The 14,871-nt window shown below is 36.8% G+C and overlaps 1 protein-coding gene across 2 annotated transcripts in view; it reads right to left on the minus strand.

Annotated features, from left to right (window-relative positions):
* Positions 1-1,722: 1,722 nt before the first annotated feature.
* The window catches only part of COPS2 (COP9 signalosome subunit 2), a 46,729-nt gene continuing 33,580 nt past the window's right edge, over positions 1,723-14,871 (minus strand). Inside the window, exons 5-13 of one of the 2 annotated variants that reach the window (XM_065411652.1) lie at positions 13,821-13,910; positions 13,619-13,696; positions 12,503-12,677; positions 11,580-11,758; positions 11,406-11,458; positions 8,295-8,392; positions 5,769-5,851; positions 3,502-3,560; positions 1,723-2,572 (exon numbers count right to left, since the gene is read on the minus strand). In XM_065411652.1, coding sequence (XP_065267724.1) covers positions 2,428-2,572; positions 3,502-3,560; positions 5,769-5,851; positions 8,295-8,392; positions 11,406-11,458; positions 11,580-11,758; positions 12,503-12,677; positions 13,619-13,696; positions 13,821-13,910 — 960 coding nt within the window. In that variant the 3' untranslated portion in view covers positions 1,723-2,427. Of the gene's footprint in view, positions 2,573-3,501; positions 3,561-5,768; positions 5,852-8,294; positions 8,393-11,405; positions 11,459-11,579; positions 11,759-12,502; positions 12,678-13,618; positions 13,697-13,820; positions 13,932-14,871 lie in introns of both variants that reach the window. The other variant, XM_065411651.1, reaches the window with a different exon arrangement.

The following is a 14,871-nucleotide window of genomic DNA, read 5'->3' on the forward strand; positions in this document are numbered from 1 at the left end:
GAACAGACAAGATGTAATCTGAAACACCAACTACAGGATTTCAAATGACAAAAAGTTAAGTAAAAAGGCACAGCTGTGATTTATTTAAAGTGATTTGGAAAACTTCTCCTTGGTATACTGAGTACTATTAGAATTTCTTTATGAAATCTATACTTATGTCTCATTTACTTTAGATAGTTATTTGCCTTAGTGCAGCTGTGCTTACCTGATAGGCATGAGGGAGAATACAGCAAATCATTTTTTTCCTAATCCTTTGTAGTCTCCTGTCTGAATGCTCTATCTGCTCAGGTTCGGCACAGAGTACTATTTTTACCAATCTTCTAAAGTCTTCTAAAATCTTCTAAAAAACAGGCAACTGTAAGAGCCATTTCATTTTTTGTTCTGTTGAAGAGCACAATTAGCTTCTCAATCTCTAGATAATATAGATGCTTTACTTAATACATTTTTTGTATGTAATTCAGGCATCTGTTAAAGGTAACAAAGAGTATTCATATCAATAGAGAGAAAAGAACATATAAGAATGCACCTTCAATTTCTTACTCCCCAGACTAGGGATTTAATTTTGATTTCCTTTAGTTTACCTAAATTTGACAATCTCAATGTAATACTTAGCATTAGCTTATTGTTTCAATAAGACTGGATAGAGAATTGCATTCCAGAATATCTGATATATGATAAAATACTATATTATACACACAAAAATAAACCTTTTTCCTTTAGCCTTTAAAACTTCCAGCAGTTCAGCAAGAGGCCTTGTTACTCAAGTCCGTGAGGTTAAATTTTAGATAGTACAGTTTCAGATCTTTTTCTTTCAACTCTGTCATTCACAAGCTGTCCTACAACATTTGATTTACTAGCTGGTATCTCACTCCCCTGCCTCTCCTCTCACAGAAAGTGACACAGCATTTGCTATTTGTTACTCTCCTTTGTGTTTGAAGAGAGTTTAAATTGTTTCACTTTTATTCTTAAATGTCTTCAGGTTTTTATTGCTTTAAGAATATATTCATCCTGTGAGAAGCGTGCCTGGCATTGCCCCTTTGTATAATTTAAACCATGCATCTGTCTTGAATGGAGTGAGTGGAAGTGTGGACAAAGTGGCCACACAGGAAGGTTTCCACATCCCTTCCCTGTGGGCTGCTGGAGGGGTTCTGTACTGGCATTAAACAGTGGACTCATTGGAGGACACTACAGATCCATAGTTAAATAGCTCCAGTGGCCCAGAACTCCTGGAGGGGAGAAGTTTGCTATGCTATGTCAGGGCTTGAATAGTGGCTGTGAAGGGACTGCACGGACTCCATCTCTCCTATCACTGCACAAAGCCCTATTCTATACCCATACTGCAGAAATCTCAGTATCACTCCCAAATGTTGGTATTCTACTTACATAATGTATTATAGTTAAATTCAGAACCAAGTCAGAACATAAATCTAGTTTAACAAGGCACAAACTTAAAGTCAGCTATGGTGGTCTGAATTCCCCCCAAGCCATTTCCTACCAAACGTTTATTTGAAATACCGAGATCAAAATGAGGACCTGATACTCAGAAGTGCAGACCCCCTACCACCATTGACTACCACTGGAATTGCAAGATCCCTGTACCTCTCAAAATAAAGCCTTGAAATCAGCAAGACTGCTAGATATCAGTTCTTAAATCTCTATAATATCTGTACATAAATATGGTAAGAAATAAACCAAAAGCATGCACCAAGGTTAAGATTTAATCTCCAAATGTTCTCAGTATCTGAGGTGAGGAATACTCACTTACCTACTTTTCTAAAAAACAAAATGTAATGAAAACACATCAAGAAACAAACTGTACAATTTCTGAACTGCACTGTTTATTTTGCTGCTTGAAACCTAAGTGACAGTATGCCACTATAATTACGGGGTTTCCTCTAAACCTTTACTACGCTGCAGGTACAGAAATATACGGACACATTTTTGGAGAATTGACATTTTGAAAAATGCAGCAAACATTTCAATTTATACATGAGAAAAGGAAGTGTTCAAAAGGGTATGCATTTCAAGTTATTGCAGGTTATTTCTGTGAGAGAATTTCTGCAGGTAAAACATGTTTAAATTTAACCAACAGTAACGTGTCAGTGTATTTAAAATCATGACAAAAAAATCTTCTCTCTGGTCATTAGTTGCCCTTGACAAATTACTATCATGTTGTATGTTTAGGGCGAGATGTCAATACAGCATAAATCCCGTGGCATTTTGGTTTTCTTCTGGAGATTAAAGCTGTTTTTCTTGGGATAAATGCAGCAGCAAAACACAAACCAGCTGATCAAAAAAGCACTTCTGCCATAACTCCAATAATTTCAGGGCACATCAACCGACAGTAGTTTTGCCATTCCCAGTTCTTTTAAGGTTTACATCACTGCACTGTTGCCTTAAGTACGTTTTGTAAAAGCTTGTTTTCTGTTAAGCCAGCTTGCTGACTACAGCCTGGTTGAGAGAATTTAGTTGGTTGGTCCATTTATCTAATGCAGTATATCGTGCACCACCCCTCTTCTGATGATCCAGTTCAAGGAGCTGATTGACTTGATCAATTCGGCCATGAATAGTGCTAGAAAGATACAAAAAACTCTAATTAGATACATCTGTAATGCACATTAAAAATCTGAAACAACAGTGATCCACTCAAAACACACACTCAACTAATGCAAAACAGACATTAGGATTTATTTAAGAGCTTGACTGGCCTAGGAATTTAACATCTGCACAATGTATTGCCTGGTGGGAAATTATTATGATAAGAGGTTAAACTGCAGACCCACTTCCCCTGCCAAACACTAACAGATAGAGACACTAGGACTAATGTGCATGCAGTGCATTTGGCTCAGAGGTGCTTGTAGGAATTTAAGGTCACCTGATATAAACAGCACTTTAGAGAACACCTGATCTTTGTTTTACAGTGAATTCACTGACTCCAATAAGGTTTCTCAAATAGAGGAATTAAAGATAAAGATTTTTTTAAAAATTCAGAAAACAGTGAAACATTTCTTCTCTTTTTAACAGTAAAACTTCTTATAACTCAGCAAACTAAAAGAATAAATCAATACAAAAAAATTCTCCAGTTGTTTTATAAACTATGGCTTAGATATGCAAATTAGCTAGGAGGTTTAGACACCATTCCCTTATAATTAAAAGGCTTTGAAAATCTCAGCCTTTACATATTTATAGATCTAAACACCAGTTAGTAATATATAACTTACATAATTTGGCATAGTGATTCAATTATATGCCATTATAAAATGTAAAAGTAATGTAAAATCATACCATTCAAACTACTTCTGAATTCACATCTTCTAATGTGACTCATGTTACTAACCCAGACAGCTCCAAAGGATTTAGCTTACACATTATCTTATGTAATTGTAGACTCAAATGGCATTTTCAGTGGAAACACACACACACACACACTCTATTTGCTGTTTTTTCTACACGACACTTTTAAGATATTCAATAAATCAGAAATAGGAGGAAAGTACATACTTATCCAATATGCACTGCACAAGCAAGCTCTCCACATCAGCTACATCTATGTTTAATTCCTAAGACAGAAAACTCTGGTTATGTTGCCATCGTACTATTTTGCAACCAACATTTAATCTTTTTTATTTTAATTTTCACATGTAAGTACTGAGTTCAGTTTCTTAATGTTAGACTATAGCACCAAGTCAATAATAATCAGAGAGAATAGGAAAAGAACAACCAAGATATACACTGTCAACAAGAAAAAGATCAGCAGCATCTCAGAAGAGCTCAAGATGCCACCCCTAAATTTCAGTGAGCAGCTCCCGCAGAGAACTCTTTCATTGATTGCAGTCATAAAGGAACAGATCAGAAGATTATAGGAGATCTAATACAATGGTGGCCAAACATACTCACCCTCCGTGCCTCATATGGCAATCTTCAGAAGTTCGAGAGCTGGGGCGCACCTGCCAGGGCTCAGGGCTTCATCGCCACTCCTGCTGAAGCCCTGAGCCTTGGCAGGCACGCCCTACGAGGCTGAAACCCTGAGACCCTCCACTGGGCAGAAGCTGAGGCAACACTTGGGGGGAGTCATGTGCTCGCCCCCCGGATTTTTGCTAGGATTTGCTGTCCCTGCACTGGGCCCCCTCGCTGCGCGGCAGCTGCTTGAGTCGGCAAGCTGGGAGCTGCGGCTGTGGGGAGAGGCAGCGGCAAACACCTGGGAGCTGCAGTGTGGGGCCGCTGAGGGTAAGGGGGGGGGCGGGCATGCCTGAGGAGGCGTGACTCAAGTGTTGAGGGGGAACGAACCTTTAAATTGTATCCCCCCATTTTCAGATGGCACCAGTTGTCTTTGGCAGAAGCCCCTAGCCCCACCACACCACTGCAGGGTAGAAGCTCTGAGCTCCGCCCTCTCCCCGCCCCAGTCTGATAGGCAGAGAATGCGGGATGGGGGGGGAGGGGGTCTGCAAGCCACACTTTAACTGTAAAAGAGCCGCATACAGCTTGTGAGCCACAGTTTGGCCAGCCCTGGTCTAACAGTTGGAATGGAAGGGGCATGCATTCATAGGCGCTGACTCCGTGGGTGCTCTGGGGCTGGAACACCCACAGAAAAAAAATAGTGGGTGCAGCTGTTTGGAGGTGCCGCCAAACAGCTGACTGGCAGCTGGGGGAGAGGCTTGGGGAGGGCAGAGAGCAGCAAGCAGGCAGGGATCTGGGGGAGGGTGGAGAGCCGGGGCGGGGCCTGGAAAAGGAGGCAGAGCAGGGGCAGGAAGAGGGTAGGGCCTCGGGGGAGGGATGGAATGGGGCCAGGGCCTCAGGGTAGAGTGGTGGTGGAGCACCCCGGGGAAAAGAAAAACTCAGCGCCTCTGCATGTGCTCACTAGCAGTGCTTCAGAAGGCCAAATATGTAAGAAGTAGCGAAGCTCCTGGCCTATCTTGTGCTGCAAATTTGATGAATTCTGTGCAAATGTAGGGTGACCATTGAGGCTTTTTCTTATGTAGAAGCCTATTATCCCCCACCCCCGTCCCGATTTTTCACACTTGCTGTCTGGTCACCCTAGTGCAAATGGCATCTTTAAAAAAAAAAAAAAAGTTAAATAATTACTTACAGTAATCTGTGTAAAGACAATTTTATCAACCTTAGATTTTGTGCTTATATTATAAAACCTATGCTTAACTCTTCCTTAGTACCTCATACATTTTAGCATGCCATCAATTTAATCAAACATAAACTAAGGTCATAAAGGTACATTTCCCTCTCACAATTGATGGAAATTTACTTCAATTTTATTATGTAGGAGGTCAGACTAGATAATCACAATAGTCCCTTCTGGCTTTTTAATTTATGAATTTGTTATTCCACCTCTTGTCAGACTTACAACTCTGACATCACTGACTTTTAATGATATCTGCTAGACAAGAAGGGTTTAAAACAGCTGAAATTTCATCAGAGTTTGTGCATGCTAGTTCATATTTATTATAGTTGCCTAAGAGGAATTATGCACTTTCAAGTATTTTTTACACTTCCCTCTAAGCAAGTGCGTCTCTATGCTGCAAAATTGGCAGCTAAACATCTTAAACATTTACCATAGCATTAATAAGAATTATTCAGATTACATGTAAATGTACAGTTCCACACTGCAAAACTGTCAGCATTCTATTAACTGCATTTTGGGGGCCATGTTATATTTTCAGATGTTCCATTTAGGGAAGTGCTGTATTTGTTTGACAGCTATGCTGATTCATAATTGTCGTTAATTTAAGCAAATACAAATCTCCTCTGATAAGTACCTTAGAAATAAAAGGAATATGTATTCTTGTATAAGGCTTAATTAATTTTATAAGCACTTGTGTTCTGATGTTTCGCAAAAGCTCTGTAAGAGAAGAAAAACAAATAAGTAACTATTGTAAGAACAATGGTTACATATTCAAATGAGCAAGTGTGCAATATAGTTCCATATTTATATCTAGTAGGTCTTTTCCATCTCTTAACTGCTATGATCCTATATAGTAATAAAGTACTCCCACATTATAAAAATAAGCCAACTTTCTTCACTGGTTGTTTCACAATATGTAGCTCAGCCTGGGTATTAGCAGGAGTACTGGATAATGTTGAAACTTGTTTAATTAAGCTTGAAAATACATTTTTCAAAATAGTTTGTAACTATTTTAAAATTATTCTAAGAAAATGGATAAATGGTACACAATATTGCACAGTATCTTTACCATCTCAGCTTACTACAGAAATACCTGTCTTTCACCAAAATGTGAAAAGTTTAAGGCACTAACCCTGCAAATATGCATATGCTTGATTTTAAGCACAGGAGTAACCCCACTGAAGTCTGTTTGCAGAATCAGAGTTTAATAGCCTAACAAGACAAGGAGTTGAGGCAGAGTTGCAATGTAAAGAGTCTGTGCAGCAGCTAAGAATGTTTTTCACTTTCTTATTAGATAAACTGCAAGTTTAATAAATTAAAAATATGCATGCATGAACTGTTAATAAAAATGTATGAAAGTTCACAAAAGAAGTTTGCTATTCACTAATATTTTTTAAGCCTGTTCAGTTTTCCTTCACTCGGCCAGCTGACTGTTTTACTGCTGTTTGTATGCTTATCAAATCTCTCACATGAAAACCCAAACTTAACACTATATAGGAATATACTACAATACTTTTTATTTTAATTAGTGACAATTAATGTCATAATGGGCCAGATCCTCCAATGCAGTGTAGTCACATTTCACTGCACTATTAATCACATTTGGCTAAAAAGCCGTATTAATTGGTCCAGGAAGGATCACCTCTGCCTAAGGATGATCCTTCAGTGATAAAGAGCTGATAGAGCTTTGAACCCCACATACTCTCCCTGCTTCTGGTGTAGCAATGAAAATGGAGTATGGCTTGAGAAAAAAGGGGGGGTGGCTGATGGGTCCCTATACTATGCCCTCAAAATACAACACAGGGTGGATGACTTATACAGAGCACCACTAGGGAGCACAAAGATTGAGTTTTAAGATACCATCACATTCTGCATAGTTTGGCTGCATCATAGGATCTGACCCAATAACTTCCATGCAATTATATATCTTTTACGAATAACAGTTTTAGTCATATTCAGATTGCCCTCATGAGCTGTTAAGCACACATGCTTTTCCTCAATAGGAGCCGCATCCAAAGCTGACTGAAGTCAACTGTAGTTTTTCCATTACTTCAAATAGATGAGGCTCTAGGTTTGCTGCTGTTTTTGTTCATAAATCTGGTTGCAAGTGTGCTCCTTTTACCCAAAGCAACTATTGTTTTGGTAATTTTCACAGTTATATAGCAAAGCATCTCATTAACCCTGACTTCCAAGGATAGAGTTTTTAAACACTAACTGTATTGTTCACAGCAATAACATCTTATAAGGAACATTTATTTTTTATTATTCTCCCAGTGCAGAAGAAATATATCTTAACAAGTAAGGGAAAAAACAGAATTACAACTAGGACAGACAGACAGTATCCTGAATGATGTTCACTGAATGAAGCTAAACTTTAAATTAAGTTTAACATCTTTGGGGTCCACTGTATTAAAAATGCAATTGTTTGTGTTCCTGTGGAACTGAGTGTATCTATCTTCTATAGGAGACTGACTAATGCAACCTCTGGATGGCATTAGGAACTTCAAAGGACTTTTTGGACCAATACCTGTGAAGTGGATGCAAATGACTCACTTTGAATCCTCCTTTTTCAAGGTAGCCTCAAGGTAGGAAAGCCCACGGTCAACATGCTTCTAGAAACTCCAGGTCAAAGACCCCTGAACTGTATAAACGGTGGACTAAACATCTTATGAGTGTGCTAGTTCAGAGTTTAAGCTATAATGAATTGTAACCACAAGCTGAATCCCCTTAGGTGGGGGGAGAAGGGGATGAAGGATGATTCCTGCCAGAATCAATGTTAGAGTAACATCTGGTAAGCTTATTAGCATGGGTGTAGGTTCTTTATTGTTTTTAATATGCTTTCTCTGTATTGCTTTTTATGGTAATAAAAAAATAGGCGTGCACACAAAGAACTGTGTGGTACTGTAGCAATTACACCTGTTAACCATGTCTGAAGAGAAAGCAAGCACGTGCCTTTGGGCAACTTGCCTGTGCTGGGAAGAACATAGTGAAGGCAGGGAACCGTGCAGCCTGGAAATACCCTGGTCTGCAGGGAGAGAGACACGGGTCTCCATCCAGAAAGGCAAAAACTAGGAAGCTGGAAGCCTGAAGCTGGTGCCCACTCAGGGGAAACACAGGTGCAGTTGCCCTGAACTGTGACAACAACTTCCTGTGACCATACCTTCAATGTGCTCCCTTATGAAGGGATCGTCCATGATGTTGCTGTGATTTGTTTTCAGAATCTTCTCAAATTCAGTGATGTCATTATTCTGATAGGCACTTCAACGAGAGAGAAGAGTGAATTACAGTTTTGTCAAGTAAAAAAAGTCTCAGATCAGGATAAGATTTCCAGTTTCCACATACTAAGAAGTATATTAAATATTGGTAGCAAAGAATTACAGTCACAATCTTTCTGATAGTTAGAAACTGAGGATGCTTAAGATAAAAGGGTGTTGAAAACATGCATCTTAAGATAACACTGTAGCTCCTTCATTTCTTCTACTGCATATTTTGTTAGTGTTCACAGAAGTTTAATATGAATGTTCTGCCCTTTTGCAACTATAAATTGGTCTTGAACTATTTATATTTTAAAAAGTTATCCTATTAAAAACACTAAAAATATAGTCACTCAAAGTTACTCAATTGTTTTGTTATGTTAATATGGATGTGTCCTGATGCACCTTATTGGAACCTCATGTGTTTAAGTGCCAAGAGGCATCAGCAATGTATTGTCCTGTATATGCATTCAATTGCTGTTAATTATGTTTGTGAATGTGTGTGTTTTAGTAATGATTTTCTCCTTCATAGTGTGGATATTCTTTCTGACCGAACCTACAGCAAAGTAATCTTTGTGCTTATACACATCAAACTCTATGACAAAATAATTATGATGCTATAACCTCAGCATTAGACTTCATTGTGGATCAACTCTGAGGAGACAATAAACAATGCAGAAGCAAATGTTTGTAGTAGTTGATAAACCTGATATGAAACATCTCATAATTAAATGGCATTTAAATTACATATAAAATTTCAAAGGGCACCCCACAAACAAAGTTGTTTTACAATGTACAAAATGTGTAAGTTCCCCAGAAAATCTAAATGCAAATTTAGTTTCTAATTATAGTAGAAATTAAGAATACCATTGTAACTTTAACAAAATTGATGTTATCTGCTGCAGCTTTGTAATTTGTGCTATATTTTTTTACTTGCTTTCATATTTTTGAGAGAAAAATATACTCAGATGTAAAGATAAAGAATATAAATTAGGTAGTATGACTGAAAGCAGGCTTGCTAAAGCCCATGGGAGTTCCTTCTGTCTCAAATTTACATGAAAGCATGAAGCTAAAGTAGAAAGGACGTATATGGAATTGAAATTCTCTGAAGAAATCCCTCCACAGATTGCCAGATCCTTTATTTATCATTAAGTCAATAATGCATATGCCTCTGACTTCAGAAAGAGTGTTGTTGTTTTTGAGCAGCTGATAGCAAACAGTAGTTGTAGCTGAACAATGTTTGGCCCAGAGTGTTAACTATATATTTCAATATTTGGACAGAGGAATTCCCCATCTTTTGACTGCAAAAGAAAACTGAACACAGATTGCTTCTTATTTATCAAGAGAGAAGCTGCTTATGGTGGACATGACCTGATTGGTTTCACAGCAAAGCATGAAAGAACTGTCGCAATACAATCTACATAAGTTGATGGTCTTGATACCCTAGGGCCTAAACACTGCTGACCACATTCTCTGTAAAAAGCCATGTAGCACTTTAGATCTTCATATGCTTAGGGGGACACATGCCCACAGGATTTGAGACTTGAAAGCTCTATTCCAAAAACCCTGCCATAAAACTCCTTTGGCACACATGCCTTGATGTGTGAAAATACTGCACATCAATGCCTCCAAATTATCCCACTAATATAACATACCATATGAACCTTCAAGGAAAGCTTAATGGGCCTGATTTTCAGAAGTCCCGGGCATTCCCAGCTGCCACTGGATTTGCATGTGGTCAGCAACTCTGAAAAAATCAGACTCTAAATGACCAAATTTGAATTTGCATAGTCAGCTTTGGCCATCCTGGAAACTCTAAATGCCTTGAAACTCACTGACAAATGCAGTTGTAAACATTTTTAAATACCCTCTATTCCAGGACTAGTAATATCTTGGCTTCTATTATCATGCAGTATACTGAACTTCCACCAAAAAAAAAAAAAAAAAAAAAAAAAAAAAAGAGCACTCATGTTATTTCCTAAAGAAAAAAAAACCCTGTGAATGTTCTTTTTAATATTATGGTGAACTATAAGAGAGAAGGATCAGCTCATGGAAAGAAAAGAATAAAATTTGCAGCCTTTATATGCAATAAATACAATTAAATATAATCATAACAATTATAAAGATAATTCTTGCTTCTGAATACAACGTTCAGTCAAATTTTCACTAGATAATCACAGTAAATATAGCTGATAGTTGGAGACAATTTAGCCATAAAATCAGCAAACAAATGTGATCTCTCGGATGTTCAAACCTCAAAGAACATCTTTTTAGTCAGTTCCCCAGTCTTGCAAGTAAAATCTCATGATTCAGAATTAGGATATTTGGAAGACACTTGCCTTTACGGAAAAACAATAACATTAATGACACCAGATAGGAATTCAGCCTGATATACTGTTTTAGATGTAAAACAAAAAAGTATATGTTCTCAGTGTGGTCTTTTTAAACTCGTACTGTAGAGAATTTTATATAGATCAGTGATACTCAGACCTCAGTGGTTCAGGAGCCAAGTTAGCAATCAGCATTACCCAACAGAGCCACAATAGTGTGAATTCATTGTTTCATTTACTATTAGTACTATATATTCATATTTAAACAGCACATCAGGGGAAATATTTAGTTTTATATATATTATACATATACATACACACACAAACTCTCACACCAAAATAACTGACCAAGTATTATTATTTTATCAACAATAATTGGTTAATAACATAGTGAAAGCATCCTGATTAAATCACACAGTGTTTTAATATCATGTGCTGCAAAGCGCTGCGGGAGACACATTAAAGAGTCACTTGCGGCTCGTGAGCCTCAGTCTGAGTATTACTGATATAGATCACACTAAACAGAAAGCTTCTGAACAACAGAAACATTGAAAATCCAAAACCGAAATGCTGGTTTGATACCTATGAAAAAGTCTGTTTGTATTATTTTCAACAAAACAAAACAAAACAAAAATATCTGTTTCATGGTTAGTAACTTTGCCCTTCAGGAAAAATAAAATATCTTACCTTACTAAATTTGTCATTGCTAGAATCTCTGGATCATTTTTGTATGGTTTAGCCTACACAGAACAGAAACCATAATAAGTACATTTAGGTAGCAAAAAAAGCTATTTATGCCAATTTCCCTATTAAACGGGAAAAGCAGTAGCTAAGCCGACTTGTGCACATTTATAAGTATACCTCCTGAGAGTCAAATGGATTTATTCCGGACTTCATCAGCATGTTTGCTAGGACCAAATATTTTAAGCAAGTGGTTCTTCTAGGACTCCCTGATTCATCATAATTCTTGAATGCTTCAAAAAAGTCAGTGTGTGCCTTTTCAAATTCTCCTTCCCTTAAGTGCATTTTGCCTCCACATTCTGAAAAGAAAACAATGATGAAAGGAGAAGCTGTGTGCTTGCAGCCATTTATCAGAACGATTCTACTAAATGTACCATGCTATGTCTAAACTGATTCCTGAATCTATTTTCAGTTTTTTTTTTAATTCATTAAAATTGCTGAGAAAAAGCATTAGCACATCAATGTAAGGCAGCAACTTCTTTTTTGGTTTTCCAATTCAAATATTATTAAAAATAACCACTCCTAAGATCCCTCAGTAACTATAAAGAAAAGTATACCTTTGCAACCTTTTTGTTAAAAAGTTGCAATTAATACATTTACTCAGTTGGAATTTATCCCAATGACAAACTTCAAAGAGAATACATAGCAACATTATCTATTTATGGGAACTATCCAACATATTTTTAGAAAAACTATTTAGAAAGTCAAATGAGAAATATTATTTTCCTTTTACTGCTCTAATTGGCAGGTTTCCTGTCAGCAGAGGAGACAAGTGATAGCCATATCCTGGTGAAAGGTGCTTTCAGACATGGTACATGCCCTCACTACAATTCATTCAACCATTACTGGCCATTAAATATGTACTTCCAGTGAATCCTAATGCTTTTTTAGTTGCCAATGCAATTCAATGAGATCAGATATTTGGAACGTTTTCTGTAACGTATTTTCAGTTGAAACAACATAAAAAAGTAAGATATTTTTTAATTTAAGTGACACTGGTCTGAACAAAGGAATTTTAAAGTAGTAATATAAAAACAACTTGCCTCTGATGACCCCCATGATCAGTGGATGAGGAATGGCAGACTTGATGTGCAATGACTGTTCATATAGTGCTTTAAGTTTTTTGTTATTTTTCTGTGCTGTATACATTTGAATTTCCAATGCATAGATTTCCAATAGCTGGGTGCCCTTTTTTAAATCATCTTCTCCATCATCAGTCTAGGAAAGAGTAATAATGAATACTGTGAATCTTGAAATAATGCTGAGGTCACCATTCTACTAATATAAAAGTGTGTTACTAAATATTTTCAGAAATCTCCTGCCAAAAATAAGGAAGTTTCCAAATACCATATTTTTAATACAACCAGTGAAATTAAAACATTATGTTCAAGGAAGCCAGCATGGACCAAGTTCTGAAGTTTTTCACTTGGGTAAAAATACTGACTTTACTATGAATTTTGCTTGAGTAAGGACTTCAAGAGTTGACCTTCTGTACATTTCATATCTTAAGAATTTCTTTCAGTATACAAAAGTTAAAGCCACGTAACCACTGCAATAGAGCAGTGATGTATTCATGACCATTAGCATTCATGCTAATAATGGGCCAGATTCCCAGGTGTACATCATCTTTGTTGAGCATAAAGATGGAGAGGATAGGCAAAGCTGGAGGCTGATTTGGCCAATGCATGTGGCTTAATATATTTTTTCCACAATGAAGTAAAGACCATAGTTTTCTCCTACGGTTAAGCTTCATTTAGAATTTTTGCTTCTCTGTTGGTTTAAATACAGTTTTTCCCCCCCAAATAGTTTGTATTAATTTTAATAATACATTAGAAGGAATAATAATTCACAAATGCTTCTCATTCCCGCACCCAAGTGAAATGTAATGATAATGCAGTTACTGTCTGCTGGTTATGAAAATTCATCTTTTTACCAGAAATTAACTATTCTATCATTTTTATTTCAAGTTACAAAACAGATAAGGAATTAAAACAAGCATTAGATTTAATTTCTATTTACAAAGTAGAATGATATGCCATTCTCATGGCCTGAAAACTGGATGTGAAATTAGTACTAAATACAAAGTTACAGTGAATGATTTTACATGTAGTTTTGGGGTAGTAAAGTGGTTTTTTTTTTAAATATCTACTCTACTGTACCTGGCATGACTGATGCAACTGGCGCAAAATCTTCTGTAATTTTCCATATTCTTCTCGTTCTAAATATAATTTGCCAAGCTGTGATTAAAGAATTAAAGCCATTAGGACAATTAGGATTTTGGAATTTATAAAATTTAGACTTGCAATTTAAGGAAGTTATAGCAAGCAAAAAATAAAACTAAACGTTATTTATATATTTTACCTTTGTGTTTGTCTTAAACCACAATCTATCATTCTTAGCATCTTTCAGAGCTTCAAGTGTTGTTTCATAAAATTCCTGAAGCAAATCCATCTGGCATAAAAAATCAGAATTCTATAATTGTAAACAGCAAATTTGTACCTGTTAATATAGTCAGTTTGAACAAACTAAAAGTGCATGTTTGAACTTCAACACAAATAAGATACAGAAATCTGCATCTTATTGAACGATTACTTATAAATAAATAGCAGAAATTGCAACTAAAATGACAAAATTTAAGCATAATAAATAATCAACAGTATTATCATAAAATAGAAGATTTAACTGAAGTTTGGAACTGACAAAAGCATTTAGAAGCACCCGGATGTAAGCTTTTAATTCAAAATAAGTTGCACAAGGTTTTAAAATCTGCAATTTATCATATTAGTGAAGAACCAAAGCTACTTATCCATCTTAAGCAGATAATAAAATCATTGTAATGTAAGTATCTAAGAAAAATACTAACAGAAAGCTAGCATTACTGTTACTGGAAACTGAAAAAAGAGAGACCAACAAGGGTAAAAGGATAGGAGGGGAAGGGGTCAATAAAAGATATTTTCTCCCTCCTATCCAAATACTGCATGAAATAAGAAGAAAAAATGTCTGTCTGTTCTGCTCAGAGCAGACCAGAAGATGTTCCTGTATGGAAACAAACTGTAACACCCAAAATTGCAGAGCGCTTAATAGCATTTTCTTAAAAATTAGATAATCTAGAAAGTTGAGAGAGAAACTTTCTGTACACTTAATGGCCAGATTATCTGCTGGGTACAGTTGGGAAGGGGCCCAGTGGCTTTTAGGTTGCAGGTATGAGTCCCTGATTCTCTCCATTCCTAGCTCCTGGCACAACTTAGAACAGATACTCTAAACTGCCAACTAGGTATGCTCCTAAGGCTACCCATCCTTGGAACTGCCAGAGTATATCACACTTCAGTCACTTCACCTGTCCCTCCCCATGTGTTGCAGGAGGGGACGAAGGCATAGAAGTTAACTCTGTGTGCTGGCAATTCTCCACATG

Source organism: Emys orbicularis, chromosome 10, assembly GCF_028017835.1.
Source record: "Emys orbicularis isolate rEmyOrb1 chromosome 10, rEmyOrb1.hap1, whole genome shotgun sequence".
Lineage (NCBI taxonomy): Eukaryota > Metazoa > Chordata > Testudines > Emydidae > Emys > Emys orbicularis.